The 14,142-nt window shown below is 39.5% G+C and overlaps 1 protein-coding gene across 2 annotated transcripts in view; it reads right to left on the bottom strand.

The window, feature by feature from the left end:
- Nucleotides 1–1,564: 1,564 nt before the first annotated feature.
- RAI2 (retinoic acid induced 2) overlaps nt 1,565–14,142 on the bottom strand; it is a 28,517-nt gene continuing 15,939 nt past the window's right edge. For both annotated transcript variants that reach the window (XM_083363106.1, XM_083363105.1), the window contains exon 2: nt 1,565–3,846. In XM_083363106.1, coding sequence (XP_083219232.1) covers nt 2,122–3,741 — 1,620 coding nt within the window. In that variant the 5' untranslated portion in view covers nt 3,742–3,846 and the 3' untranslated portion in view covers nt 1,565–2,121. The remainder of the gene's footprint in view (nt 3,847–14,142) is intronic.

Genomic DNA, 14,142 nt, shown 5'->3' on the forward strand with positions numbered 1-14,142 from the left:
GTTGCAAGTCTAACAATATTCATAATGCTTCACAGATGCAAGATTATAGATAGATACAATATTCCAACTTTTCTGTGACTCCAGATATAAAAGATAAAATTATTCTTAAAAGCTCCATTGATCCAAATGCAAAGGAGACAAGAAGTAACTTTTGTCTTTCCATTCTAGAATAGTTTCTAAAATGTCTTTATAACAAATAGGATCCATCAGAGATCATCAACCACTCCATCATTTTACCCATCCATTTCATTACCAAAATTCAAGGTGCTACCTTCAGTCTATTTATGTATGCTCAAAAAAGTCCCTCATTTAAAAAACAAAGTACATAATTAGAAATATCTCCCCAAATTACTAGGAATCCAAAGGATTTGTAAGCCTCTAGGATGCCATGCATATATAAATTAGAGATAAGTGGTTAAACTTGGTGTCAGACTTACATTTCAAATTCCACTATATTACTTAGTTATCTTTCAAAATATCAAAACTATTATCAGTATAGTGGCCTCAGGATGCAGTGTAAAGTAGAATAAAGCATAGCATTTTTCATTGTAGTGACATCTGCACAGAAGACAGCATTATTGAGCTATGATTCTTAATTTAATCTTAAATCATAGAAATCCAATACAAGGAATGTTAGAATTTTTTTAGCAAATATAGCACAGCAAAAACAGATATCAAAATAGTCTACAATCTACACTCTAGCCTTAAAGACCAAGCTGGGCTCTACAGGCATTCAGACGGAGAGCTAAAGCTTGCAAAGACCTAGCATCCTCCATTTTGTTGCAGTATTTTTTACACTACTTTTTGAGATGATTTTTTTTTTCCTTTTCCAGTTCAAAGGAAAAAGTTGAGGAAAGATTTTCTTTCCTTCTTGCTTTTGTTCCTCTACTCTTCAACCTGGAGTCAAGGGAAGGTTTTTAAAAGGGATGGAGATTGGAGAGCAGAGGTAGAAAGTTTAGTTTTAGCACCTAATTGGGGCAGCCACTCTTTTTTGTTTTATTTGTTTCTTTACTGAAGAAATGTGGCTTTCTGGGGAGGGAGGGAGGGAGGGAGGGAAGGAGTTAAGCAAGGGAAAGGTTTTGGGAAACTCGTCCTGAAGCTACCACCTTTTATGCAAGGGCCAGCTTTTCAAAGCCTAGCCAGAGGCAGGAGAGCGTTGTAGCTTTCTGATGGCCAGCTGATCAGCAGAGAAAGGCCTGAAAGCAACTGTCATTTCCTCAAGGATTTGTTGGGGTCCTGAAAATAGTGGCTGCTTCCAGGAGGCATGGGGAGCAGTCCCGAGCACAGCAGATCTGGGACGGGGAGGAAGGAGACAGAGGTGTGGGGGTGCGCTGCAGCATCCCTGTGGTCTGTCAGAAGGGCGAATGATCGTGGGGCCACTGTAGCTGTCATAACTTTGAAACAGAGTTCTACGTAGTTTTGTGGTGTCAGTCATAACTTTGAACCATTATTAAGTGGCCTGTCGTTTCTCTACATCCTTTTAAGCATTTCTTCTAGACTGGCCTCAATTTTTGCTCTAGAAATCATTGTTATAAGATTAATACTGGTAATAGAATTTTGTCTCAATAAAGATTATTTAAACTATATCATTACTATACACTGGGGATGAGCACCAAGGATGAAAATGGGTAAATAACCCAACAATCTGAAAAATGATACAAATAAATATGAATACACTAGCTATAATACAGTTTCAGGTTAAAAATATGAAATGCAACAACCATGCTAACACATACAAACATTTATTCTGAAAGTTCCATTCTACTTACTGCTCAGAATTACATCATCAAAGCACTTTATGGCAGTGAAAATAGCTCTTACTCCTCTGACTTGCTCATTCATTGTATTCCATTAAAGCTGAAAATGTGCAATCCACGAAAAATATGTTGCTTTTTATTTACTTTAATGAAAAGTTAGGACAAAACATGGTAAGGAGGGAAGCATTGCATTGGAAAGATATATCAAGATATATTCTTCTGTCTTCCCTACCCCACCCACTCTTTAATTCTCCATCTTGAAATAACTTAAATATAGTTTAAAATTTAAATGTAATTTAAAATGAAGTGCATCTCTACAGTACTTATAATTATTATATCTTAAAACATTCTAAAACTTCATAAATTATTTTCTTGGAAAAAAGGCTGCAAGTCGCTGCTTTTTAATAGGAAGAATGTGTATGTCTTGCGAGTTCATTTTCTTTAACTTGACATTCCTGTTTTTGATAGGTTTTCTAAGAGCTTCTGCATTATCCTGGACTTCAGGCTGATTCTTCACATCGTAACATTGCAGACCTGAGTCCTGAGGCATGTCCCTTTTGAAGGAAAAGTTCTTAGTGGAAACCCCTGAGAGGCCTTTAATCTTACCACAGAAAATAGTTGGTACTGCATCTTTGACAGAAACTATCACCTTGGCTGTCTGTGAACTGCTTACAATTTCTAAATTATTGCCAGTTGTGGGTTCACAAGTTGCAATATTCTGATCCACCAGCCATTTGGACTGTTGTCTTAGGAGTTCAGATGAGCTGGAACTGATCACTCTGCTTTCAACCTTGGTTGGGATGTCATGAGGTTTATCTGCCACCGAATGAGAAGTTCTGTCCATCATGGACCCAGAGCAGATCAAGTTTGTTTTCTCAATACTGTTCATTTTAGGAAAAGATGTAACTGACAAGTCCAAAGCACCATCATTAGGGGCATTCTGGCAACTAACATAGTTTTCTTTAAGAAAAGGAGCTGTTTTCATAGAAAGATCAAGGACTTCAATTTCATTACTCATCTTAATGACAGTGTGCCGATTCAACTGAGAAATTCCTCTGGGGTGGATAAAATCACATGGTTTAGTTTCTTCCTTCTCTAAAGGAGTCTGGGTACCTTTGCATGAATGCAAAACGAAGGAAGCAGCTGGTTTGGAGTAGTCTAAGTTAACCTTAGATTCAACGCCATGAGGAACTGGGATGGGAATGGGTATAGGGACAGGGACTGGGACTGGCAAAGGCACAATCACCGGATATGGCACCAATAAAGTGGCTGGGGGCACCAATGGAGACAAAGGAGAACTGAAGGGCTGAGATGGAATAGGACATTCTGGAGATGACTGATAGGGTGAAGAGCTCAAAGCTCCTTGAGTAGGAAAGAGGTCTTGCAACACAGCAGCAAATCCTGGTGTCTGAAATACAGGGGGCAGGACAGGATCTTGAGTTGGATTGGAAGGTTTTTGATCTAACAGTTGGGGATTTCCAATAGGAGCAGCAGAACCTTGGAACAGATTGCTATGAATGGAACTGGGAGCACATGGTGAACTCTGAGGTAATACTAATGGAGAATTTAAATGCTGAAATACATGCTGCTCTAAAAGAACAGGCAGTGGGACTGGGCCTTGGGTGGTCATAACATATGGAGTATTACTGTTGGGAGCAATCTGAGGAGTAGTGCTTCCTGCTACTTGCAAATGTATTGGAAGAACCACAGGACTGTCTCCTAAACAAATTGGCTGAAGCACTGTGGCAGCTACTTTGAGAGCAACCCCACTTTGGGATTCTGCTGGTGGTGTTAATATTGATGGAGCAGGCATATTTACAAGTGGTGAAAGTGCTTTCTTCATCAAATCTGATGAATTGATATTCCAGGCTTCGGCTGTTATCAGCTGGGCTACTCCATTTTCTAATTTGTTGTTAGCAATAGCAGAGGGTGAAGTGGTAACATCCATGGGTAGGTTTTGTGTATCCTTATATAGTTCCTCCATTATATAGGATTTCTGGAGTGTTGCAGAATTGTAGTTTACATAGCTGTCATTGACATCCACTTTATCTCCAGGCTGCCCAAAGTATCCACATCAACACTATCTGGTCTGCAAAACAGAGACATGTTTTAAGCAATGCATAAATCCTTTGCTTAAAATAACATTTGCAACTTTTTAAAAGGGTGCCTATCACCAAAATAGAACAGTTTCTAGCTGGTGGGGGGAAGAGCTTTTAATCACACAATGTCCTAGGTATGGGTACAGTACATATGCTTACACAGAGAACATATATCTTTGGAGTGTTATATGAAGAGTTCTAGGGAACATAACTAAGCTGTAAACAAAGATAATTTAAAGACTGAAGCAGCTACAAAAATTGTTAGATTGCAGAGCAAGAATCCAGGCTATTTTATACTTTTAAACAAAGCTTCATATAATGGTATCATGTGACTTAGGGAAGCAGCTGCACTGTTTACACTCAACAACAGCTCAAAATTGAGGTCCCCTAAAAATAATTCATGATAAAATTATCCATTGCAGTTTAGAAAGCTTTATTTACAGTAAAAGAATCACATTCTGCTTGCCTGCCAATATTCTTAAACCTGTTTTGGAATATGCTCAAAGACAGCATTAAGTGATAGCCCATAGTAGACAAACCACTCAACGATTTACAAATACTGATGCTTCACTGTTCAGCATCCCTTCCATTTAGACGTATTCAACTACATACAAATACAAAGTTTTTACTTATAAAATCTTCAAGACTTAATATGAAAGCAGCTATGTACTCTGATGTAACTTAACTACATGTTGTCAGAAATAAATCTTTTTCTGTTGTAAATCATGAACATTTTTCACATCTCAGAGCAAGTCTGCTCTCCCTTAAAGCCCTATGCACAAATTATTCTGTCATAAAATATATCATGGTAACACTGCTACTAGTATTATCTGATATCTGTTCTTAAAAAGTAATGTTGTCAGACCTGCCCCAGAACAATTATTTAGGAAAGCAGATTCTTGGTTCCAATCGATTGAAGTTGAAAGGACTTTTACTAAAGATGTTGCTTGCAGGAAGGTGAGGCAGAAACTGAAGTTCCCATTCACTGATACAAAGAGCCAAACCCAACATTCCCCATCCCTTCCCCCCAATGTATGGTCCGATGTATCCCAAACGGGATCGTTGTAATGTTGTAGGAAATTCTGGGTTAAGATGCTGGAATTTCACACCCAGGGCATGCGGCCTTGAAGATGCTCGGTGTAACCAGTACAAATAGCTCTGGTCTTCTTCACGTCAGCTCCCCCTCCCCATTCCCCACCATTAGATAAACAGGTGTGGATTGCCCAAAATGCCTCTCCCTCCCTTCCCCTTTGATGGCAGGATGCCAGCAAGGCGCTAGGCCGATGATGGAAATCCTGACATGCTGCCTCCCTTGACAAGGGTGCTAGTCTTGCAAAAGGACAGAGAGAGAGAAAGAGAATGAAAGAACGAGAACAAAGAAAAATGGGGTTAGATCACTTTGGTTTGTCAGGGTATTGATTATGGAACTGTTTAAGAAGTTTGGCGGCTTGGAGAACATTTTTCCATACCATTAGGTACTGAACCTTCCAATGGTGTTTGCAAGAATCCATAAAGTTCTTGACTTCAAAATTCTGCTCCCCTTTGATCATGAGGGGCAGAGGTGGAGGTGGTGGCATTGGGTACAGGGGAGAGAGCACCTCAGGTTTCAGCAGAGTACAATGAAAGATTGGGTGGATGCACCTGAGTGATTTGGGGAGTTCAAGTTCTACTATGACTGGGTTAATCATGCATTTAATGGGGGAAAGGTCCAACATACTTGGGCCCCAGTTTTTTTGGAGGGTTGGCTGGATTGCAAGTACTTGGTAGATAAATACCTCAGATACCCTACATTAAAGTCCTTAGGTTTTTTTGTCTGCTTGCTTTTTATAGGTATCCCTCGCCTCTTCTAGCGATTTTCTAGCCACTAGCCAGAAAATCTAGCCATTTTGTAATAGGATTACCCAGTCTGAGAGAGGTGAGAGAGGGGGTGTGAACATGGGTAATTCAGGTATTGAGGCTACTTCGAATAGGGTAAAGCATGTATTGCTATGGATGGAATTATTGTAAGCTACTTCAGCAAATGGGAGGAGTTCCATCCAGTTGTTTGGCTGGTACTTTACATAACACCTGAAGTACTGCTCTAGAACCCCAGTGATCCATTCACACCCCCATTAGTTTGGGGGTGATGACTGGAGCTTAAGTTTAGCCAAGGGATGTTTTGGCAGGGTATTAAATGCACTTGTTTGGAGAATAGGTCCGTTATGACCCACATCACCATATTTCCTGAACTGTCAGAGGGTTCTACAATAAAGTCCATGGAGATTTCTTTCCATGGAGCGCTAGGCTCTGCTACTGTTTGAAGGAGCCCTGGTGTTTTCCCTTGCCATTGTTTGGCCGAGGCATATATTGGGCAGCTTGCCACGTACCTCTCAATGTCCTTTTTCACCAAAACTGTTGTTTGACCAAATGGACAGTTTTTACAAACCCGAAATGTCATGCAGTTTTAGAGTCACGGTTTTTCTCTAGAATTAACAGTCTCTGGCTTTTCAGGATGTACAGTTTAGCTCTTACCCATGCCAAACCATTTCTCATGGTGCACTCATCCTTATGTTTCTGGAACCATTCGCCTCCGTCCAGGGCTCCTTTTAAGGTGGCTTTAATGCCTTCTGTTTTGCTGACTTTCACTCTCATTTGTGCCCTGGTGATTACTGGTGCTGCAAATTGATGGAAAGGGATGACTGGTCTGATTATTTGTGGTTTACAGCTATTATTCTGAGGCATTCTAGATATTTATTTATTTTATTTAATTTGTATAGATAGTGCGTCAGCTAGAAAATTTCCCCCTTTCGGAGGTATTTCAGAATGAAATTGAAGCGATTACAGTATTGCACCCATCGGACTTGTTTGGGCAACAGCTTTCGGGGGGGGTTGTTTAAGGCCCCTAGATTTTTGTGGTCCATCCAAACCTTGAAAGAAGTCTTAGCCCCCTCTAGGAGATGTCTCCATGTAAGCAATGCCCACTGCACTGTGTATGGCTCTTTTTCCCAAATGGCTTACCAATGCTTGATGTCGGTGAGTTTTCTGACATATAGCTTGGGTTTGGATAATTTGGCCCCTGGCAGGATTTCTATGGAACTGTTGGTGTTTGTTCCGGGCCAGGTTGATCTCTACTTCCTCCACCAGAATGTACCATCCATGGAGAGTAGGGGGGGCACCCCTGGAGACACAGGTGTTATGATTTCATTGTTCAGCCCATCCTTGAAGCAGCTGATGAGGATGTCTTGTAGCCAGTTGGCACACCAGCTCACAAAATTCTTGGGTGTATTCAACCATCCCCCTCCTCCTTTGCAGGATGGTTTTGATGAGGTCCCTGTCCTTGCGATCAGCCAAGAGATCTTCAAACTGCTTGCGGAGTGTGGCCATGAAGTGATTGAGATTTTTCAGCTCAAGGGCATTGTCATTGTGGAGGGTCATTAACCACTGGGCAGTTGTCCCTCCAGGACCATGTGAACGCATCTCACCTTGGCTCTTTTGGTGGTTATTTCCAGGCCATATTCCACCATGTAGGTCCAGATCTAAGCCAGGAAGAATCCCAATTGCTGGGGGTCTCCATTAAACTTCATACCTAGAGGGGGTGTCTTGCAGGCACTCCTTCCCCTGGAGGCTGGTCCCATAGGTGCTGCCTGCCGGGCAGCCAATCCTGGTGTTTGGGTGGTGGCAGCCGCCATTGGGCTGGCTGAGGTACTGGCTGTCACAGCATGGATGAATGTTCCATCACCGGCTGAGGTGGAGGGTGGATGCGCCTCAGGTTGCCCCATTCAAGCCAGGGTTTCACATGTTTTGAGGTTCTTGACGGCCCCTTGCATGAACTTTATGGCCTGTTCCATCATCCAGTCCACCCGGTTTCTCTTTCTGTACTCATCACTTCCTCCAGCCCTTCCAGTTCAGCTTGCTTTCCAAGTCGGCAGCTGCCCCCACCCCTGTGGGTAAATGTCACCCCCTGAGATTTCTCCTCCCACTCTTTTCTTCTGACCCATAGGGACCATTGGGATCTCGCAGGTCACTTTCCCCCAGCCACTCGGACAGATCCAGTCCTCCCAGAGGGTATCTCGTAGATGTCTCTCCCCAGGTTTCAATTTCTTCTTGGTCACTCCCTTGAGTTGACATTGCATGCATGGTCCCCATCATAGAGGTAATGTCCTCTCCAGGTTGATCAAAATTGCAGTTTCCGCCTAATGCAAACCTGCCCCAGAACAATCATTTAGGAAAGCATACTCTCGACTCCAATCAATTCAAGTTGAAAGGACTTTTACTAAAAATGTTGGTTGCAGGAAGAAGAGGCAGAAAGTGAAGTTCCCACTCACCAATACAAAGAGTCAAACCCAACATTCCCCATCCCTCCCCCTAATGTCTGGTCCGATGCCACCCAATCTGGGATTGCCATGATGTTTGGAAAACTCTGGGTTGTTTAGGCTGCTGGAATTTCACACTTAGGGCAAACGGCCTTGAAGATGCATGGCATAACTGGTACAAACAGCTCCGGTCTTCTTCACATGCCAGCTCCCCCTCCCCATTTCTCACCATTAGATACACAGGTGTGGATTGCCCCAAATGCCTCCTTCCTCCCTTCCCCTTTGATGGCAGGACACCACCAAGGCGCCAGGCCGACGATGGAGATCCTGACATAATGTTATATTTTTAATTTCAGTAAAGGATGTTTCTTAACAGTGTCTTAGCCAAACAACAATATAGTCACACAATTTTGTTTTTTATGATTTATATCGATCTGCTCATTAGATTTTATAGTCTTTAGGAACAAAATTTTCCCCAAAGCCAACATTATGTCAATATACTGTTAATCTGATTCAAGCTCTTAGTGTGCAGCAAGCAAAAAGGTCAAATTCCACGAGAAACCATAATAGAAGGAAGGGGAGAAAAGTGAAACAAACAAGCCAGAGCAATATATCATTAAAAGAAATCTCATAGTGTGTGTGTGTGTGTGTGTGTATGTATGTAGAGAGAGAGAGCACAAAATGATGAAAAACAATAAATATCATTATTAGGAGCTATAGTGGTGCAGTACTGTAGTCTATTTCTGCAACTTCTGCTGACTGCTGACTGCCAGCAGTTCAGCAGTTTGATTCTTACCAGCTCAAGGTTTACTCAGCCTTCCATCCTTCCGAGGTCAGTAAAATGAGGACCCAGATTGTTGGGGGCAATTAAGCTGACTTTGTAAACTGCTTAGAGAGGGTTGCAAAGCATTGCGGAGTGATATAAAAGTCTAAGTGCTATTGCTATTGCTATTGCTATTATAATTAGAATTAAATGTAAGTTGATATTTTATTGGAAAACGTTTAGTGACATGTTTTCTTTCTGTCTCTATATTATAATTACCGGTATGTAGAATACACATTCTTAATGAAAAGAGAAACACTTTGGCTATATACTGTAAACATATGTTTTATAAACCACTATCTACTTAATTTAATATAAATTTATCATGAACTGTTCAGGCCAGTTATTGAACTTTTGTATATGAAGATGCAGAATAAGTGTCTCTTTTTTGATTGACATATTATTCTTTTGAATGACAGTTATATTGTCATTAATGAATATTTTCATTATAAATTTGTAGCATGTAGGAAAAAGCGGTTGCCCAAAAAAGGCTCTAATGTAATAGATGATTAGCCCCCAATATTCGTAAATAAAGTGACACAATTACAACAAAATTTATAATTTCCCAATCAGACAGAAAATTTAAAGTCATTCTCTAAGGCAAAGTACAGGTACAGTTGAGACCAGCATCTCAGTTTTTGAGCAAAGTGGTTGAAAAGCAAGATGCCCACAGGACCATTCTGCTCAATGACTACAATCTCGACTCTCCCAGTTCTGGTCATTAAGCGAATGCATGGGTTGTTAAGCATAGTGCCGGGAGAAGGCCTTCTTCCTGCCCCATCATGACTTGGTCTCCTTTTTCTGCAGCTGCAGGCACACCCAAGACATAGTTTTCCTACAAAGCCATGTTGTGCCACCCAGCAGATGGATCCCATTATGATTATTCGATGTCTCCTTTCCAAATTATGTGATTTGGAGAAGGGGGCTTTCCACACTATTCTATGAATGATCAAGTTCACTAGCAACAAAGTTAACAAACATGATCACTCTGAAGGTCAGACATCTTTCTAGCCTTCAGAACAGAAGAGTGCAGGAAAGCTAGTGAATACCATCATTCTGAAAGCTATAAATCTTCCTAGCCTTCAGAACAATAGCATTCACTAACAGTTGATAGGAGGCAACGGCATGCGACCTGCCGGCTTCCCTGTTGACTTTCTGGGGGAAGCCAGCAGAGAAGATTGCAAATAGTAATCACATGACAAGAGATGCTTAGCAACTAGTCATAAATATGAACAACCTGAAATGTTGCCATGTGATTGTGGGGAGAAGGGTAAGTGTAATATTTCACTATGCTCAGAAGTGCTTTATAGACCGTAAAGCACCTTTCTGAGGCCTTTGTAACTTTGGTTATTAAACAAATCATAAGCCAAGGACTATATGGGCATTCAACCAATCCTGTGTTGGACTGATATTTTATTTCAGTCTATCTTGGATCACTTTGTATTTTTTCCCCAGCTGAGTCAAGTAGCTGTGTACTGTATGCATAGGTTTCCAGAGATAGCCAAAGCAGGTGCTGTGCTAGAAAATATGGCTGTTTTACCAACGCAAATGATATAGTATATATGCTCCTCTTGTTTCCAAATAACCTCTTCTGAAAAAAATTTCACAGCCATTTTGGGCAACTACTAATAAATGGTCATCTGTTTAACTAGTACAACACATCTGTAACATTTAAATCCTGCTTTATCCTAAAAAGTCACTGTACCTTTAGGATTTTATGTATCTTGCAGCTTAATTAATCATATTCTTTGTGTGACACCAATGACCAAGTATAACTCAAGAGGCCTTTTATCCTTCTGGCCAACCAATTTTAAAAAATAGAGGAATTACAGAGAACAGGATTTTATGAACAAAACTTATCAGATATACTACGACATTGGGGTACTCTGTAACAGACACAGTAACTCAGTAACTTCATAAGAGTTCTAAGGCCGTGTAGCCCAAGCAGTTAACTCCCTTAACCTTCTGGACATTCTACATTGCTGCTCATTTAATAAGATAATATCTAAGTTGATCTGCTACACATTCTTATGTGACAATACACTGGATCAGTGCCTAGTTTATAAGTACATTCCATATAATTGTATATAATATATCCTCTGATATCATGATTCTGTGCATGATGAAAAATTATCATCATGATGTGATATTAGGGGGACAACATTTGCTCTCCAAACCTGTGGAGAGATTGGGGTTATAGGAAGCTTTAAAAAAGACATTTGGATATTTGATCATATGCTATTGTACTGGACTTGTTGACAGGATAGCTTATTTAATTTTCTTTTTCACATTTTACTACAGAATTATATTTCATCAAAATTGTTGAAAAAAGTATAGGTGGAAAGGTACCCATCATGACAATGATAAACTTTTTTCCTTTATGTAATAGATAACTTGCTTATAAAAGTTACTGTAAAATATAGTTATGGAGTACCTTGGATATAATTTTACAGTGCTCCATCTGGTATATTGCAGTTAGTATAGTGAAGATGCCAATGATTGTTAAAAGAAAAGCAGAACATAAATATAATAACAACAGGTGAATAAGTATGTCAACATTCTTGGTAAAACTGAAGAATCATGCCAGAACTATTTGTGATTATGTACTTATAGCAATGAAAATAAATGTGGGAACAATGCTACACTTTCTGAAGAATATAATATTAAGTAGTGGGCTTCAGTAGGCAAGGAGCAGACCAGCATAGTTACAACATTATTAATTGACTCAAACTAGAACTGGAGTGTTGTGTCCTTAGTTACGGAGGGTTCTCCTTCGGAGGGAAAACTCAGAGCAGCCATTGGCTGTTACTTCTCGGCGCCAGATTCAAAGCCGGGGATTGGTTACGTTTGAATAACAGTTAGTATATAAGGTAGTGTTTAACCGTTAGTTAGTCAGTTGACATATGTGAGTTCAATAAATGTTCCTTGCTAAACCTCGCTGTCTCTGCTCGTCAATCCGGACTTAACAGGAGAACTGCAGGCAATTGCCTGTAATTTATACTCTGAGCCCACAGGGCCTTAACCAATCACAATACTTGAAAAACCCACCCAAATATGAATGTTCAAAGTTTCCCTCCATAACAGCTGGAGTTAACAGTCAGGGTGATCTAAAGGTTAGTTTCATTTTAGCTTGACAAGCAGTTGGAGTTAAGTTAGTTTCACTTTAGCAGGGATTAACACAACTTTATATATATTCAGTACATAACATATAATTTCACAGGAAACCTAATAGAAACTACCTGCCACATTCGTTAATCACAAGCAGATATGTTCCTAATATTTTATGTGCTCACAGAAACTTCAAATGACTCATTTATTTTCATTTCTATTCCTATAAGCATACTTTTATTTTAAAAATATGATTTGCTTATATTCCTCTACATACATCACAATTTAAAAGGCTTCTTTTGTGATCCTAGAAATATAATGTGTGCATTTTCACATAATCCTCAAAGCATTATGGTTGCAACTGAAGCACATTATAAGCTAAAAATCATGTATTAATGCAGTAATAAAAAAGTATAACTTGATTACATATTAGGATATAATGAAAGATAGCATCCATATTAACAAAAACTGTGAAATTTCTAATGAGTTATTTGGACATCTCTGAAGAACTGCATGAATGCAACCTGGACTTGACTGGTAACTGAAATATTTCAATAAATCATTTCATGGATTTTATGAAAAAAAACCATACTGTGTCAAGCTTTATTTCATATAAGGATTCTGTTGAGACCTTGAGATCTAACTGCCAGTTATGCTTTGCAGTTGTTCCAGTTTTATAAATATATGGTTTGTCACTTAATATCGTTATTTTATACCATTTTGTGTGGAGAACTCACTATGAAGGAATTAAGACAAAAAGAGAAACTATGTAATTTAAGACATTTTTATAGATGAAGCTGATGCATAAATATAACTCATCGTATTTGGAATTTTTTTTTCATATTTGAGAACAGTAATTATGGAACATCACATAAAATTATATATTGCCCTGAAAAACACATTTTTTGTCTGACTCTCAACACTGAAAAAACAAACAACACTGATTAATTCATGATTAAAAAATGCTTATAATTTATATTGAGCAACTGCCACATGCCATATAAAAATAAATGTTATCTAATAACACAGGGGTGTCACTCAATTTCATTGAGGGCTGCATCAGCATTGTGGTTGCCCTCAGGGGGCTGGGTGGGTATGGCCAGGGTGGGCGTGACCTACTGGGTGGGCGTGGCTAGAGTGCGTATGGCCTACTAGGTGGGTGTGGCCAGCTCTACATCATTCGCATCAAGGGTGCCTATGGGGGCCTGGGCAGGAGTGGGACAGATCTGAGGGTCTCTGGCAGAAGGAGGGTCTCTGGGCCAGGGCCAAGGCAGTGGGGGCCGTTCCCTCACTGTTTCCAGGATGGCTTCATGGGCCACATGAAACCACTTCACGGGCCGGATCCGGCCCCCGGGCCTTGTGTTTGACATGTCTGTAATAACACCAATCAATGACTCAGGAGTACATAGCATGCACTACACATTAAGCAGAGAAAAATGATACAATAGAAAAATCAGAACATATTCTACCGCCCCTTTTCCTTAGGAGAGTTTTACATTAGAAAACACGTTATAAGTAAACTGAACAGAAAAAATATAGTACTAAATTTTAAGGTTGAATCAACCCATCAAAATGACTATTTCAGGAAACAATGTTCCTTAAGGTATTAACAGAAAGTAAGAACTGCAAACCAAACTGCCAAAAAAAAGTCATTTTTCTTTTCTACTATGAAGTTTGTTCCTTCAAGTTTTTCCATCAGTAATTATGTTGTGCTGAGAAGAAAAAGTATGCCAAATCAAATACTTTCCCACTGTTTTTAAGGAACCCTAGAATGTTTTAAAAGTAGAGTATTAATATCAAATAAAAATTGCATTTTTAAAAAGTGTGCATTTTCAATACACTGAGTTTCAGGTTAAACTGAAATATTCCTCTCTGCTAAATATCATGGAAAATTAGAAATGTTTAAACTTTGAATTAAAGCATATTATACATAATTTATTATTAATTGATAACTATGGATACTATTCTTAACAAACATTTTGTGTTTGTTTCAGAGTCTGGGTGCAGTTATGCATTTAGATTTATATATCTTTCCTATTTACAAAGATCAACTAAAAGAGTGG

The sequence above is a fragment of the Vipera ursinii genome (genome assembly GCF_947247035.1).
Source record: "Vipera ursinii genome assembly, chromosome: 4".
Classification (NCBI taxonomy): domain Eukaryota; kingdom Metazoa; phylum Chordata; class Lepidosauria; order Squamata; family Viperidae; genus Vipera; species Vipera ursinii.